An 18,346-nucleotide genomic window follows, 5' to 3' on the forward strand; every position below is an offset into this window, starting at 1 on the left:
GAGAATAATAAGTTGTTGACAAAAAACTTGGGGGCGATTTTGTCCCGTAAAACCAGGTTTTGGGGGGCGTTCTTGGCTATATTGAGAAGGCACCTCCATACATCATCAATGGGAATTTATTGTTTATATTGTGGATGATCTTACCGGTGAGAATGTTTTTGACGATATATCATAATTACCGATAACATTGCACATTCTTACATGTAGCACCATTGGGAGTCAGCTAGCTTGTGTTGCTAACGGTGTGCTGACTGTCTAGGTGAGCAACTGTAACTTGTATCGTCTGGGGAAGAAGAAGGGCCTTCCCAGCAGGATGGTGGTGTCCATCTTTGATCCTCCGGTGAACTGGCTGCCTCCTGGATATGTGGTCAACCAGGACAAGAGCGCCGTGGACAGACTGGAACTGGAGAAGGTCTGTGGTGTTCGCCTTTTTTCTAACGTGCTTTCCTTTAAAGCTGCATGGAGTAGGCTTGTGAATCTTCATCACTGACAATACGATACGATACGGGTCAGCTCTGTTCCCGATTCGATACGATTTGGTATTGATTTGATGGCAATTAAATTCTACGCAATGCGATACGATGCGATTTTGTTCGATACGATGCAATTCAACATGATTCAAAAAAATTATGCCGAAAATGTAAGTAGAAAATAAGAAGCTGCAATTCAGTATAGTACTAGAGATAGGGGATCTACTGTATTTATTTCCTTATAAGCAGCAAATTTAACAAAAAAACTGCACATTTTGCTCTACTAGTACTATGCATCACATTATGCAACTTCTTTTTTTCTTCTTAAAAAGCACTCTCAATGAGTGACTTAAAGTTACATTTTCAATACTAATGTCCATATTTCTGTCTGCTACACAGATACTAATACAAACTGTTCAGCAAGTATTAGGCTAATACAGTAGTGAGGAGAATAAATAATTAACATTTAAAATAATGACCTTTCACAATTAGGTCTTTCACAACTGCTTGTGCAAAGAAAGATTATTATAAACTATTATTTAACGGTCACAGCTGCTGTAAACAGACCATCACTGAGTCATATTTAATGTCCTTAAGACAAACAAAAAATAAAATGAAATAAAATACACTTTTAAAAACAGATCTGGTGTCAGTTACGTCTTCATCACAGGTAGAGGGCGGTGCCTGAATACCCTTTTGTGCAAAGTTATTTCTAAGAATTTTCTCACCAGTTTTGCTAAAACTCTGATTCCAATCTACCTGAGGGGTGGGGGGTACGAGTGAGCCCCTCAGTTTGTGTAAGATTTAGCAGCACGGAATTCTTTACAAACCACATGATTCTTGTTTACCATCTTTCTACGCCTGATTTAAAGTTGTTAGATGCATTATAACTTTGTAGCGGTACCAATGTGCCTCCCGGCTTTTCAGTCCTTGATCTAAACAAAACGCTGATGGTGCATTCAATGTTCCTCAGAAACACAGGATAGAATGAAATACAACATGAAAAAAACGCCCCGTGACCCTGAAAACAGGAACAAGCGGGTCAGAAAATGGATGGATGAAAAAATCAATGCGACCATGGATTTTACCGATACACGCACGCAGTGACCGATGCATCTTGATTTCACCCCTAAATTGTACCGATGCCACTGAATCAATCAATCAATCTTTATTTGTATAGCGCCAAATCATAACCAATGGTATCTCAAGGCACTTTACAGTAGAGCAGTCTTAAGGATGGACTCTTCATTTTATGGATACACACATATGCATATATACGTATATACACATACATATGTATCCCACACCCAACATGAATTCATCATGGCGGCAAGGAAAACCTTCTGTTAAGCAGCAGGAACCTTGTGTGGATCCCATTCCTATGATGAACAGCCATCCACGTTATGCTGTGTTGGGTGTGTGCAGAGAAAAGGGTGGAGACAGAGCCGCTGAGTCTCTGTAACTCCACACTGAGGATCCCACGGACCTGCAAGACAAAAGCCAGAAGGAGTACAGGAGCAAACACACAAGGGAAGAAGCAGACATAGAGGGAGTGTTTGAAAGAGGAATGGGACCCTCTCCGGTCCCTCTCTAACCTAAATGACCTCTCTCTTAACGCCCTCTCCAACCTCTCTCCAACCGAGCATGCCAGACCCCCCCCCCGGCAGTCTATGCCTATTGCATCTTAATTATGAGCTATGAGCTGGTTCCTAACTAAAAGCTTTATCAAAGAGGAATGTTTTGAGCCTAACCTTAAAGGTAGAGAGGGTGTCTGCCCCCCGAACCGTGGTTGGTAGATGGTTCCAGAGAAGTGGGGCCTGATAACTGAAAGCTCTTCCTCCTATACTACTTTTAGAGATGAATGGAACAACGAGTAGTCCAGCATTTTGAGAGCGTAGTGTTCTGGGGGGATTGTATGGCACTACAAGCTCCTTGAGATAGACTGGTGCCTGTCCATTTAGGGCTTTATAAGTGAGAAGAAGAATCTTGAATTCTATTCTATATTTTATGGGAAGCCAATGCAGAGAGGCTAATACAGGAGTAATGTGATCTCTTCTCCTAGTTTTAGTCAGTACACGTGCTGCAGCATTTTGAACCAGCTGAAGTGTCTTAAGCGACTTGCTCGGGCAGCCTGCTAAAAGAGAATTACAATAATCCAGTCTAGAGGTAACAAAAGCATGGACTAGTTTTTCGGCGTCGCCCTGAGACAGGATAGATCTGATTTTAGCAATGTTACGGAGATGAAAGAAGGCAGTTCTTGAAGTTTGTTTTATGTGAGAGTTGAAGGATAAGTCCTGATCAAATAGAACCCCAAGGTTTCTAACAGTTGTGCTTTGTGCCAGAGTAATGCCATCTAGGGCAGTTAGGCTAGCATAGGTTTCTCTAAGGTGTCGCGGGCCCAGTACAATGACCTCAGTCTGGTCTGAGTTGAGAAGAAGAAAATTTTGGTCCATCCAGGCCCTAATGTCCTTTAGACAGGCCTCAAGTTTAGATAGCTGATTTGTCTCACCTGGCTTCATTGATACATACAGTTGGGTATCATCAGCATAGCAGTGGAAGTTAACAGAGTATTTTCTCATAACATTACCAAGGGGGATCATATAGATACAGAAGAGGATTGGACCTAGCACAGAGCCCTGAGGAACCCCGTAGCTTACTTTAGTGTACACAGAAGACTTATTATTCACGTGTACAAACTGGTACCTATCAGATAGGTAGGACTTAAACCAGTTTAGGGCAGTCCCTGTGATTCCAAGTAATTTCTCTAATCTCTCTAGTAGAATATAGTGATCTATAGTGTCAAAAGCTGCACTAAGATCTAATAAAACCAGCACTGAGAGTCGTCCTTCATCTGACGCCCAGAGTAGATCATTAGTTACTTTAACTAAAGCAGTCTCTGTGCTGTGTTGAGCTCTAAAGCCTGACTGGAAGTCCTCGAACAGGCTGTTGTTTTGAAGAAATTCACAGAGCTGAGCTGCCACAACTTTCTCAAGAATCTTTGAAATAAAAGGAAGATTAGATATAGGCCTGTAGTTTGCTAAAGTGCTGGAATCAAGAGTAGGTTTTTTGAGAAGGGGTTTGATTACAGCTACTTTAAAGGACTGTGGCACGTAGCCTATTGATAGGGATATATTTATTGTCTCCAACAAAGATGGGCAGACTAGGGGAATAACTTCTTTAAACAGCTTAGTTGGGATCGGATCTGAAAGGCAGGTCGATGGTTTGGAGGATGAAATAATAGAGTTAAGTTCCTGAAGTCCTATATGTGTGAAACAGTTTAGGTTAGGCCTATTTACATTTAATGGTACAGCAGGCCCAGGTGAAGGCAGGGAGTGGCTAATTTTATCTCTAATCTTGTGAATTTTATCGTTAAAAAATGTCATAAAGTCCTCACAGCTGAGGGCTAGAGGAATCATGGGCTCAATAGAGCTCTGACTTTGTGTTAGCCTGGCTACAGTGCTGAAAAGGTACCTCGGATTATTTTTATTTTCTTCAATTAGTGAGGAGTAGTATGTAGATCGACTATGTCGTAAGGCTGTCATGTATTTACTATGGCTTTCTTGCCAAAGTATTCGTGACTCCTCTGTTTTATTGGAGCGCCACATTCTCTCTAATTTACGGGTTGTTTGTTTGAGTGTGTGAGTTTCAGAGCTAAACCACGGAGCTTTCCTCTGACGTTTAATAGTTTTTTCCCTCAATGGGGCAATTGAGTCCAAGGTGGATTTTAGTAGACTAGCAGAGCTATCGACAAGCAGATCCAGTTGAGAGGGGTTATAATTAATATCATAGTTATTTATTGGATGGTGCACTGAGTTTAAGGCAGCAGGAATGGCCTCTTTAAATTTAGCCACAGCACTGTTGGATAGATTTCTACTTGTAACTATTTTATTGCACAGTGCGAGATCCTCTAGGATAATGTTAAAAGATATTAAAAAGTGATCTGATAGCAGAGGATTTTCAGGGTAGACTTTTAGTTCATTAATATCAAGGCCATATGTTAGAACAAGATCAAGAGTATGATTTAAACGATGAGTAGCTTCATTAATAGTTTGAAAAAAGCCAACTGAGTCTATTAGGGACATAAAGGCTGAGCTCAGGCTATCACTATCTTTGTCCACATGGATATTAAAATCTCCTACTATCAGTATTTTATCAGAACTGAGGACTAAGTTTGATATAAACTCAGAGAATTCTGATAGAAATTCAGAATAAGGGCCTGGAGGACGGTAAATTATCACAAATAAGACTGGCTGGCAGGTTTTTGATTCAGTATGAGATAAATTTAGAACCAGGCTTTCAAAGGAAGTGTAACTGGCCTTTGGTTTAGGATAGATTAGGAGAGAGGAATGATAAATAGCTGCTACACCACCTCCACGGCCTATGTCTCGTGGCATATGAGTATTTAAATGACTGGGAGGAGTGGCTTCATTTAAACTAACATATTCATCTTGATACAGCCATGTTTCAGTTAAACAGAATAAATCAAAGTTATTTTCTGAGATAAGGTCATTTACTAGTAGAGATTTGGATCTCAGTGATTTAATATTTAATAGAGCACATCTAATGGTTTTATGTTTTGGTGTTTCTAGATTTGAGATTTTAATTTTTTTCAGATTTTTATAATTGATAGCTCTTTTATTTGATTTTATGTTAAAATCATTGTGAAATATGGGTCGGGGGACTGACACCGTCTCCATAAAATAATATTCATCACCATCACAACAGTTGTCATGGCGATGAACACAGCTATCCTGATAGCAATGGGAGGGAAACTGTCCTAAGGCAAGCGCAGAGGGGCGTGGAGGACTCCCCCTCTGTAACATGGTCTCATTAATGAGATGTCATAAATGTGCCATGTTTTCTGATAGTAGAGATGCTCCCTCCAAAGTAGGATGGATTCCATCTCTTCCTATCAGGTTCGGTTTTCCCCAGAAGGATCTCCAATTATCAATGAAGCCCACCTCGTTTTCTGGACACCACCTCGATAGCCAGCGGTTAAATGATGACATGCGGCTATACATTTCATCACTGGTCAGATTTGGTAAAGGACCAGAGAAAATTACGGAGTCCGACATTGTTTTAGCATAAGCACAAACTGATTCAATGTTCACTTTGGTTGCTTCCGACTGGCGACGTCGGGAGTCATTAGTGCCGACATGGAGGACTATCCTATCAAACTTACGATTACTCTTTGCCAGCAACTTTAGATTTGATTCTATGTCGCCCGCTCTGGCCCCTGGGATGCACCTCACAATGCCCGCTGACTTCGCTAGCTTCACGTTTCTCACTATGGAGTCGCCAATTATCAGAGTTTGTTCCCCGGTGAGTGTGTTGTCCTCACAGAGGGGGGAGAACCTGTTTGAGACGTGAACATGGTGGTGTCCCGAGCGGCTTTTTGACCTTCGACTATGCTTACCACGGACAGTAACCCACTCATTGCTGGCCGGGGGGGAGGCTAAGCTAGAGCTAGCACGGTCCGCACCGGCTAGGTCCTGCTTGCTAGCTTCGGTTTTGGTATCAGGGGTGCGGAACCGCTTCTCCAGATTGTTGATCCTCGCCTCCATATCTAACAGTACGCTACACTTTATGCAACTACCATTGTCCCTAAAGGAGGACGAGGAGTAACTAAACATCTGACACACCGGGCAGGAGAGCGGAGGGGAGGAGAGAGAAGCCATAGGTGCTAAATTTAAGCTAAGCTAAGCTAAGGACAAAAGGAAGTTTAAAGGAGATTGTACTGCCTATAAGAGGCGAGATTGCTTTTTACTTAACCTTCGTACGTTTAACTGTACGGTAAAAATTAAAACAAGTGTTTTCAAGGCTAAAATATCAATGACAACAAGTTTGATTAGAGTTAGCAGAACACAGTAGTAGAGCGCTGCAAGCAGCGGTAGAGCGTAAACAGGAAATGATCGATACGTCACCACGATACGTCACCACGTCAGCACGTCACCACAGCCAATGAATGAATCAATACACTCACATCGCACGAGTTTGTATCTAGATCCCGATTCATATTGATGAATCTTCACATGCTTAGTCTGGAGTGTTGCTCTCACATATCTGACAGTGGGTGTAGAGATGTCGGTAATGTCCCATAGTGTCATTTTGAATGTAGATATTGAAACCAGAGTAAAAAGCCTTAAATACGAAATTAAATTCATTAATCTAAAAATAAGGCCTCAATTGTCATTAAAATTTTTAAAATCAATGTTTCAAAAATCCTACATTTTAACACATAAGTATGATTTTATGATTGTAATTTGTCTCACATTTCAAAATAAATAATAACATTCATACATATTTACCGCAACATCGCGCAATCATGACAGCAAAACCAACTACAAAACAGTAACGTAGCTGCTTTAAACAACATGAAGTGTACGTTTAACGAAAATTGCCTGTCCAACAAATATTTTTCTTAATGGTTTTTATTTTTTGTATTTTGGTTGTTTTATAGCTTTCTGGCTATTTTTGTAGTCATCTTGTTAATTTTGGAGTGATTTTGATTATTTTAATCTGTTTTTTTTTGTTTTTTGTGTATTTTACCTTCATGTTGTATATTGTTTGTGTAACTTGGCGCCTGCCAGTTTTTAACTTGTGCACTAGGTACTGGAAAAAGCTTACCTTAACAATATTTAATTGATGTGGCCTTTTTTCCCCAATTGTGTTTATTGTGAAGTTGGTCTCAAATTTAATTTCAAATGGCAATTAAAAAAGTCTTAAAAAGTCTTGAATTTAATTTGAGTAAAGCTGTAGGAACCCTGAAGTGTTGTACTCCTGGTTGGCCACTAGATGGCAGACCTTTATCGTTGTGGTCTAAAGCCTCCAAATACATAACAGATCATATAATTACTTTATTAAAATTATTGGCTCAAAGCTTTTGAACACACTTGTAATTGTTCACAATTTGAACATTTTTTAGGGGGGGTTGTTTTTGTTTTTTTCCACAATTTAGTACAGCATCACACAGATGGAGATGAGGTCTAAATATGTGTTGTTAATGCAAACAAATTTATCCCCTGAATTCATTGCAGGAGGAAACTTGTCATATGCAGGCTGTTTTTAATTCAATCAGTTTAAGACTGTGAGGAAATGGTCTTTATTTCAACTGTGACTTAATGTATCCAACGTCTTCATACAGGGTTGTGTTGATTTTCATTAACTTTTCAATACATATTTTCAGTAGTTGAGCCAAATTTATGGCAAACTTCAGGTTTTTCAATTCCTATTACAACTTTAATTATTCACATACACCATACATCTTTTCTTTCCTCTTGTGTTAGCTTTCTGTTAGCATCTCTTAAGTATGGTGTATATTTCCAGACATCCTCAGGTCTCAGAGTCAGTTACCAGGAAAACCTCTCATTTATCAGATCAAAAGGACTCATGACTCAGCAAAATCTCCATCAAATCTAACGACCTCACTTATCAAACCAAGCGCCGTCGAATGTCACGGCTTCAGGCTTCAAAGAGAAAATAATCAAACCCAACGGCCTCGGACCTTAAAACATGACATAGCGTTTTATTTTGAAGGAACCAAAAGTACTCATGACCAATCAATTTGAAAAGTAGTTCTTCCATGATATATTTAAGTGAAGATATAGCAACGTATCGTTTGATTAATACATACATATTTAAATGAAACATGAATATATCTTAACGTTTATAAATAAATAATGAAATAACAGCTTTCAATTTACTCTGGTATCTAAAGCAGAACATTGAAGTCATGTGCCTTTTGATGGCGCGTGCTTTGATAAGTGAGGCCGTCTGATTTGACAGAGGTTTTGCTGAGTCATGAGTTTGTTTGGTCTGACCAATGACAGAGTTTTTCCTGATACCTGATACCTCACTCTGAGACCTGAGGATGTCCTAAAATGTGGACCATACTTATGATAACATGTAGGTTTTCACTAATGTTTTAAGTCATCTGTAAAATACACTAAATAATATTATCTATCATCTCATGTGTTTTTCATCTCTTACCTTGTTAGGCTTCCTCATCCATGATAATATTATCAATATTTTTGGTGTGAGTCTTTTTTCTGTCAGTATAGCAATTGATTTCCATTATTTTAAAAATCATGATACAATTACAACAGAAACAGATTTTTTTTTATTACAATTGCATCATCATTGTAATTCATTATCAATTGCGTGAATACAATTGTAATTGACCTCAACCCTGGCAAGCCTACGTTTCAGCAGAGCTAATGGTGTAAATCCTTATTTTGCTCATGTTAACCTTCTAAAGATCTGGAGCAGAGCAGTAAATGACCTTCTTTCTTTTTCTCTGACATCAAGGACAAAGAAGAAGAAGTAGTTGTGCTCAACGGACAGTCGGACACTACCTTTGATGAGGCTGATGATGAAGGCGAGGACATAGATGAAGATGAGGAGCTGTTGATAAAGGAGGAACCAAAGGATGAGGTCAACATGGAGGACGATCTAGAGTACTACAACGAGCACATCAGGTTCATCGACAGCATGTTGTTGGGTTCTGGAGCGTTCTGTAAGAAGATCTCTCTGAGCAGCTTCCCTCCGTCTCTGTCTCCGGCCTCCATCTCTCCCTCTGCTGCTGGCTCACCCATGGACTGGAAGGTCCCCAAGAAGACCTTCCACCCGCCCACGGAGCCGCTGAGCTGTGGGCCCCTAACGGAGGAGTTTGACTACAGCTCGTGGGATGCCATGTGTTATTTAGACCCCAGCAAGGCGGGGGAGGAGGAGGACTTTGTGGTGGGCTTTTGGAACCCTTCTGAAGAGAACTGTGGTTCAGAGCTGGGGAAGCAGTCCATCTCCTACGACCTGCACTCAGAGCAGTGCATCGCAGACAAGAGCATCGCAGACTGTGTGGAGGCTCTGCTCGGATGTTACCTGACCAGCTGTGGAGAGAGAGCCGCACAGATGTTCCTCTGCTCACTGGGCCTGAAGGTGAGCTCACACCTGTCTCAGGGTTATTTACCTAGCACTAGCGCTGGGTGATATGGACCAAAACTCACATCTAGATAGCTTTAATCAAAATGACAACATACAATATAAATTTTAATCTGTCTATAAAAGCAAAAAAGGTCTGTGTGAATGTGAGCGTGTGTGTGTGAGTGTGCGGAGCGAATTTCCCCCCGACGCGGTATGAGTTCGACCTGAAACTTAGTCAACGGGTTCCAAATACCCCAAGTGTGTGCATCCGTTATTTTGGAGTAATTTGGTGTAGCAAAACGTTCAAAACATTAATTTTAAGATTACGGCCCTCTCAATAATAATAATGAGCGCGGTATTGAGCGCGGTATTGAGCGCGCTACTTCTGGTTCCGGGTTCATGACGTCACTGTGACACAAAAAAGGTCAATATTAAAAATGTTTTTGTACTGATAAAAGTCATTTAAGTTAATATTTCATGGTTATTTAAAATTATCCCCGTGATCCCAAACTTCATTTAAGTCGCGGGTCACGGAGTCCACTTCCTCTAAAAAAAAAAAAATAAAAAAAATAAATAAATAAAAGTCCACTTCCTTTTCCGTCTCCATGACTGTGCCTGCCATGCTGTCGTCAGCGTCTCAAACACTGGAGCTCTCTGAATAGATCATTTGAAACCGTCAGACACTGGTGAGTCTTTTACCGATAAGTTTCCTATTGTTTAAACCAGTGGTTCTCAACTGGTTCCACCCTGGGACCAACATTTTGTCACGAATATTAAATCGCGGCCCACTTTTTTCAAATTTGTAAATAAAAAGAGAATCAATAATAAAAATGTGGAAATATAAAGACAATCAATAATGAAAAAATATACAAATGTAGTTTATTCTTTTTCCATTTTGTTTTTGCTTTTTCTGTTTTGTCTTTATTTTTTCCATTTGCGTTTTCACATTGCTTTTACTTCATGACTCAAGCGGTCGGTAAAAGCAATGTCAAAGTATTGACCCGCCCACAGCAAGAGTGGTGGGCGGGTCTTTCTGTCCAGGCTGACTAGTTGATACCTGTTCACATGATTCCTGCTTGCAGCTGCTATGTATTAGCAGGCTCGGTGAGTAACTGATTACAAGTAACAGTGTTACGTAATCAGTTTACAAAAAACATGTAACTGTAATCTGTGATAGTATATTAAAAAAAATGTAATCAGATTACAGGTTTTTTTTTTTACATATATAAAAACTGAGATTATTTCAGGGAATTACATTTTAAAAGCAAGCAAAATATGCATCAGTGCATCAACACACACAAGTGCATTGAAGTTATTGATGAAAATTAGCTTCTTGGTTTTATTTATTATCCAAGCATCGAACGCACACAGCTCTGTGTGCATATCTTTTGCGCGCTGGTTTAATTTTAATCCAATCAAGAGATAATCTTTATAACGCGGACCATTTACAGTTGTTTAAAGTTCAGTAGGGGTGTAGGGTGTTCCACGGTACAGTGATGACGTGACAGAAGCATAAAACACACGTACTGATCCATCAAGTCTGCTTAGAAAACTCTTCAGTGATCAGATGTAATAAATCCAGCCTCTGTGAGTCAGTCCACGGACACGTTGGTCCATTTCCAGACAAGCGCGCGGTGACCGCGTTGTTCACGTCATCACAACATTGTTACAGCTTGTTTTACGTGTTCTTTTGTTGTAGTGAACTGGCGTGAAGTGTCTAAACGCATGTTTGCGCACTGTGTTGATGCACTGATGCATATTCTGCTTGCTTTTAAAAAGTAATCCCCCAAAATAATCCCAGTTTTTTTAAAAAAAAAACCAACCTGATTACATGTTTTTTAATATACTATTACAGTTACATGTTTTTTGTAAACTGATTACGTAACACTGTTACTTGTAATCAGTTACTCACCAAGCCTGCTAATACATAGCGACTGCAAGCAGGAATCGTGTGAACAGGTATCGACTAGTCAGTCTGGACAGAAAGACCCGCCCACCACTCTTGCTGTGGGCGGGTCATTACTTTGACATTGCTTTTACCGACCGCTTGAGTCATGAAGTAAAAGCAATGTGAAAACGCAAATGGAAAAAACAGAAAAACAAAGAGAAAACAGAAAAAACAAAGACAAAACAGAAAAACAAAGACAAAATAGAAAAAGCAATGACAAAATGGAAAAAGAATAAACTCCATTTGTATATTTTTTCATTATTGATTCGCTTTATATTTCCACATGCATTTCCTTTTTTGGCACTCCTGTGATTCCATAAATAACATACATTACGACCGTGGCTCAGGTGGTGGAGGGTCGTCTTCTGATCGAGAGGTTGGGGGTGCGATCCCAGTACCTGACTATGTGTCGTAGTGTCCTTGGGCAAGACACTGAACCCTAAGTTGCTCCCAATGGTCGACTAGCGCCTTGCATGGCAGTCCTGTCCCATTGGTGTGTGAATGTGAGAGTGATTGGGTGAATGAGCTGATATGTAAAGCGCTTTGAGACTGCTTCAGTGTGGTGATAAGGCGCTATATAAGTCTAGTCCATTTACCATTTACCATTTTACAAAAAAAAAAAAAAAAAAGTTTATAACAAAAAAAAGTACAACACAACAGAAAGATACATGAATACACATAATGACTCCAAAAAACATACATTACAGAAAAATACATCAAACAAAAAAAAAATCTAAAAATGAGTAAAAAACAAACACATTAATCATGTGCATGTCCCACAGAATTAAACCAGGGAAATCACACACACTATTTTACTTTGCACCCACACATAAACACCTTTATAACACTATAGAGTATGTACATCTCTTTGTACATCCAACCTTCAAACACATACTCATTTGACCATTACTGACAACTCTACTTAAGCTCCTCCCACTGTATGAATACATACTTCCAACGGGCACTGTACTAGTATTTTTAATTCAAATGCAGTTATTATGCTAATTATTAGTAGCATTGCATTTATGGGTATAAATATGTACTAACGTCACTAAAATTAAAGCGTAGCAATTGTATAAAATAATAAAAATGCTTCAAAGAACAAATCAATTAAAAATAATATGAAAATATTTATTTAGCTCTGACATTTCAACAATGCACAATATATAAAAAAAAAAAATGTGTAACTTGACCCCAGTCATACATTCAATAATATTCTACAGGCCTATAACTGACTGAGCTGCTGAAAGTTTTCTCATTAAACACAAAGAGCTTAAAAGTTGTTGATGAAGATCAGCTTAGCTCTGCTTCTAATTTCCTGCTCTGCTATCTGTCTCCAAGCAGGTTCTCCACGTTCATTGCAGCGTGCATCATTTGTTGTGCGCGCTGCTTTAATCCCAGCCTAAGTAATGATCTTTATAACGTGGACCAAGTATAGTCGTGAAGTGCAGAGGATCTCTGTGAAACGTAAAACTCTGAAGCTGCTGATGCGTACACATGCATCGCAGTGTATACAGTCTGTGTCGACACAGAGGGCTGCATACACACTGGAGTGTGCTCTAACTCTTGATGCATGTGCTTGTGATAACGACAGGTGTTGCCTGTGAAAGAAGAAAGACGGCCTCTGAGTGGAGAGGTGCTCCAGAGTGCGGCGAGCACGACCACAGATCTGTCCTATGGGTGGCTGAAGATCCCACCTCGCTGCATGCTGGACCATCCACATGCAGACCAAACCCTCAACCACCTCATCTCTGGCTTTGAGAACTTTGAAACAAAGATCAACTACTCCTTCCAGAACAAGGCCTACCTGCTGCAGGCCTTTACACATGCTTCCTACCATTACAACACTATCACAGGTTAGTAACGTTCACACAATGAAAACACATCAACTAAAGCCTGGTATATGGTTCTGCCTCAGGACCGACACCAGCAACATGATGCAGAGGTTGGCAAACGAGGTAAACTGGTCCAATGCTCCGAGAAGCGATGAATTGGGAGCGGGACAGCGCTGTAAAACTACATTAAAACACGTCATGTCTGCTCCTCTGACAGCCTCCACAGCACGTTGGTTATTGTTTACTGTTAACAAAACACACACACACAACTTTTGTCCGTGATTGTCTTTGTTTAGTGGTGTTTCACATGCTGCAGCCATGAAAGGATATAATAAAACTGGCACTTTTAGTCCATCTTGGTTCTCTCTGTCAGGTTACGACGAGGGGGTCTACGCCTACGTAGAAAGCTATGTGCGGCTACGGTGCCGATTTTACGCAGAACCATATATCAGGCTTAACACATCTGTAGCGACTGTGATGAGTCGCTTGAAAATTGTTGGGCTTTTTGGTCGCTCCATCACTCCAGTGACTTGGCGACTGGGGAATAGTAATAATAATAATACATTAGATTTTATACAGTGCTTTTCATTGATGTGCATTATTCTTTCACTCCAATAGCACCTATGGTAGCGCATTCGGGACCGATTTCATAGTGCGCCACTGGTCTCTCCACCACCAACACTCACTTACACTCCACATTCATACTAGGCAATGCGGGTAAAGTGCCCTGCCCAACTTGGCTAGAGCGGGATTCAAACCCCCAACCCTTTGGTTATGGGACAACCCACACTACCACTGAACCACGGTCACCGCTATGTATGTGTCTGCGGAGGCGGCGCCAGCACTGACAGCACTTATTGTAGACAGCGTCACTTGTACTTACGGTTTAAATGATGGACTTCAGGAGTTAATAAAGGATGTGTTTACTCAAAATATACTGAGAATTTAAGAATTTAAAAGGCTTATTCAAAGAGTATTCCACATTCATTTTGCCCCAGAAGTGTATACAGACCTCCTGTTGCAGCCTCCGGCTCTACAGACCAGGGCAGTGACATGGGGAGAAACTTGTTGTCGATTGGATGTAGCAAAACAGCTTCACTCGAAGTCACTTGAAAAGTTTATTTTTCAACTTTGAGCAACATCCAGCGACTCAGGACGACTCATTGATTTTAAATGTAATCTAGTCGCAAGAGTTGCTTCAGTCGTGTTGGGTATGAATGCACCTTTAGAGTGCAACACATCTGTTTGAATCAGAGGAGAATACACTGTTCTGTGTGCACATATTGTAATTATTACTCTGAGACTTCATCTGCTTCATTGTTGAACTGTAGAGTCCTAAGTGACTGAGAAGCTACCAGGGTAGTACCAGAGTCCCTGGTAATCCCAGCACTTCTGTGTAATTATCTGGATTTTCAGAAGGTCTGAAACTGCATCATTAGGGTTGGCATACATCAACTGATGAACTGCTGCTGAAAGTCCCACTCAGTCCTTGGCTAGATGCCCACAGTCCACATGCACTGGTTGTTTAAGGCCGTGTTAGCGTGGATGCTAACACAGGCGTGTTAAACCTGATCTAAAACTGTTTTGCCATGAGCAGTATTTGTTGGTTAGTGTGTGCTGTGAACCTGTGTGATGTTCTTCTCAGATTGTTACCAGCGGTTGGAGTTTCTTGGCGATGCAATCCTCGACTACCTCATTACAAAGCACCTTTATGAAGACCCCCGGCAGCACTCTCCTGGAGTACTGACTGATCTGCGCTCTGCACTCGTCAATAATACCATTTTTGCCTCTCTGGCTGTGAAGTACGACTACCACAAATACTTCAAGGCCATCTCGCCAGAGCTTTTCCAAGTCATTGACGACTTTGTGCAGTTTCAGCTGGAGAAGAATGAGATGCAAGGCATGGATTCTGAGGTGAGAACCAAAATTCACCAAGTGTCCAGGAACACGATCGTTCTGTTTGAGTTATTCCCCCCAAACATTTGATGTCTTTACACACACACACACACACACTATTTACTCTGATTCTGTCTACTTGAATTACATCTCAGTGTTTCATCTATAGTTTGTAGATGAAACACTGGTGCGCTGCCCCCCAAATGGATACCCCAGCCCTGCCAACTGGATCCCACCCAGAAATTTAATTGGTAGATTTAAAAAATAAATTACATAAGACATTTTTTACAACATCTAAAAGGGACTATAACAGTTGTTTTATCAAATAAAAAAGCTAACTAATTTGTGCGGAGAGAGCGCTTTGCCTACTTTACGATAAAAAAACCTCCAACTTAAACAACAGATAAAAATATTAATGTACGACCGGAGGTTAAAGAAAGGGTCGCCCCCTCAAGTAGGGCCCTATAATTCCCAAGTTAACAGAATCGATGGGAATCCACTATAAACGAGGAAATTGCATAATGTGAGTGAAACGCCATCATCGTGAGTCAAAGAATGTTTCTCTGGGGAAATGTTTCCGCTGACCATTCATTTGGTGCAACGCTCGTACCCCTCATCAGTGTTACGGAAGATCTGTGGGAAAAGGTGTTCTGTTGTTCTGGATGGTACCACCGATGCCAGGGATTGGAGAGTGTGAAACATTGTCGGTTCATAACTTTTAATACTACAATATTCTGTCCACTTGTGGTGAAATAACGGATGCATCCTTGTGTCCATTTATTTTTGTCATCATTACTGTCTGGAATTATGTCATCAAGATCATTATAAATTAAGTTGATCAAAACTGAATCAATAAGCTACACTAGACAGGGCACCACACACTCACATAGGGCCCTATAAAGTCCTTGTTTTTCCCCAAATTCTTTGTTTTCCACATAAATGTTTTTAAATGACATTTTTAAAGAAATATGAATCAATTTAGCCAACTTTTCCCACAAATCCTCTGTAGCTCTGATGAGATGTTGTTCAAATGCTCTGAGCAGGTGAAGCTGACGGTGTTTTCACTGAGCGCCGCAGCACTTCACGAGCGGAGCTTCACAGACAGTAAAGTTAAGCGGGAACTGGTGGCTCTGTATTTAGGAGTGAGTGATGAGTTGCATATTTTTTTGGCAGTTTAGACGGTGTTTTGGGTGGTTTTGATAGTGTTTGAAGTGGCCAGGACGGGAGGGGGGCGGGCAGTGCATCTAATGAGCGTTAAAAAAAAACGTTCTTTGCCTCACGGTGATGGCGTTTCTTCTACATTTCAGCAAACAACGAGTGGTTCCGTTTTCAATGGTCGATTTCGTGATTCCGTTAACATGGAAATTATAGGACTCTACTCCTACTCCCATTCACTCTTACAATCTACTGACCACTCAACATAACAGACATGATTTTAGATGGTGGGAGGAAGTCAGACTACCAGAGAAAACCCAAGCAAGCACAGGGAGAACATGCAAACTTCACTCAGAAAGGACCCGTGTCCATTCAAGGGCTTGAACCCATGACCTTCTTGCTGTGACGTGCTAACCACCACCCCATCGTTTAGCATTGTTTGTTTAAAGTTAGCCCTACTTGAAAAATGTGTGCATGTGTTTGTTTTTCTCTAAGCTGCGGCGCTCTGAAGAAGACGAGGAGAAGGAGGAGGACATTGAAGTCCCAAAAGCCATGGGGGATATTTTTGAGTCACTGGCTGGAGCCATTTACATGGACAGCAGGATGTCACTGGAGACTGTGTGGCAAGTTTATTATCCCATGATGCAGCCACTCATCGGTGAGCATCACCCACACTTACTCTTTAGAGCAGGAAGTGTTCAGTGTTTGCTCTTTCCTCACCACCACCTTTCCTCTTCAGAGAAATTCTCTGCCAACGTGCCACGTTCTCCAGTGAGAGAGCTGCTCGAGATGGAACCAGAAACCGCCAAGTTCAGGTAGGAACATTAGCCCATGACATGAGTTCTAACTACCAGGGCCCCCACAAAAGTTCGGGAATTTGAAAAAACGATTTTCAAGTCTTGAAAAGTCATGGAATAATTTAACTGTTTTGGAAAATTTTTGGAAATATAGCCTATTTTATTTTAATGTTTAACATATGTTAAACCCCAAAGATGTTAAGCGTTATCTCAAAGTGAAAGTGCTGCATGCTTCAGCTGGCGTACGCTAAAAACCAGGAAATGCATACGCAAAAAAATCAGCTTTAGGGTTAGGCATGAAAATTTGGTAAAATATTTTGGAGAAGTTTTTAAAAAGTTTTGAAAAATCATTGTAAAAAAAGTGTGGGAACCCTGACCTATTAAGCATGTGAATCTCCATCACTGACAACGATTCGATACGCACCTCGATACATCAGCGATACAATACATTAACGATTCATTAAATCCCCTGGAAATACGATGCGATACGATTTGCCCCTGTTCCCAATTCAATGTGATTTGATATTGACTTGATGGCGATTCAATTCCTCACAATGATGCAATTTAACATGATGCAAATAAATTATACCAAAATATGTAATAAAAAATAAGAAGCTGCAGTTCACTAAGGGCTCTATTCTCCCATGTGTGTAAGTCCAAAAAGCCACGCAGCGTTGCTGTTTTTGGCTGTATGCTATTCTCCCCGTACTTAAGTCAGTTGCTGCGCGCCTTCATCCCAGTTACACACTGTGGGTGGAGCAGCCCTGAAATGTGGGCGTCTCCATTCAAATCGTAATCATAACCGTAATTCTAACCCTGGAATAAATGCAGCGCCCTCATAAGGTGAAACATTATATTGCACTAGAAATATGGACTTATTTACATTTGAAGCCACACAGACTCGTGCGTCACGCAGCAGCAGCTGTGATCACTCAGCTGCTGCTGCTCGATTAATTAAAACTCTGACAGACGTAGACTTCTGTCCACGTTGGTCACAGTGATTCAACTATTTTCATACTATGTCCAACGTAAAGTCAGTTTGATCCACTACAGAGTGAAACAAGCTGTCATATGCAGATGAGGATGGACCAGAAACTGTTCCCACACACTTTATTGAGGCTCAGCTCAGGTCATTTTAAACAATTTATATTTAAAACTGTGTATTATGGAAGTCAATAGTTGTGTTTTACTGTAAACCTCCCTCTGTATTAAAGCAGGACGCTCTGAGGCCACGTTATTCCCTCATATCTCCAACATCTAACTCAGTCACGCTTTACAGCGATGATGATGATGATGATGATGATGATGATGATCAAGGAGAGAGAT

General features: G+C 40.6%; 1 protein-coding gene across 4 annotated transcripts in view; it reads left to right on the forward strand.

The window, feature by feature from the left end:
* The window catches only part of dicer1 (dicer 1, ribonuclease type III), a 65,743-nt gene that overhangs the window by 42,568 nt on the left and 4,829 nt on the right, over positions 1-18,346 (forward strand). For all 4 annotated transcript variants that reach the window (XM_028437576.1, XM_028437579.1, XM_028437577.1 and 1 more), the window contains exons 22-27: positions 260-412; positions 8,778-9,404; positions 12,932-13,193; positions 14,818-15,086; positions 16,719-16,881; positions 16,963-17,038. In XM_028437576.1, the coding sequence (XP_028293377.1) occupies positions 260-412; positions 8,778-9,404; positions 12,932-13,193; positions 14,818-15,086; positions 16,719-16,881; positions 16,963-17,038 (1,550 nt within the window). The remainder of the gene's footprint in view (positions 1-259; positions 413-8,777; positions 9,405-12,931; positions 13,194-14,817; positions 15,087-16,718; positions 16,882-16,962; positions 17,039-18,346) is intronic.

The sequence above is a fragment of the Gouania willdenowi genome, chromosome 22 (assembly GCF_900634775.1).
Source record: "Gouania willdenowi chromosome 22, fGouWil2.1, whole genome shotgun sequence".
NCBI lineage: Eukaryota > Metazoa > Chordata > Actinopteri > Blenniiformes > Gobiesocidae > Gouania > Gouania willdenowi.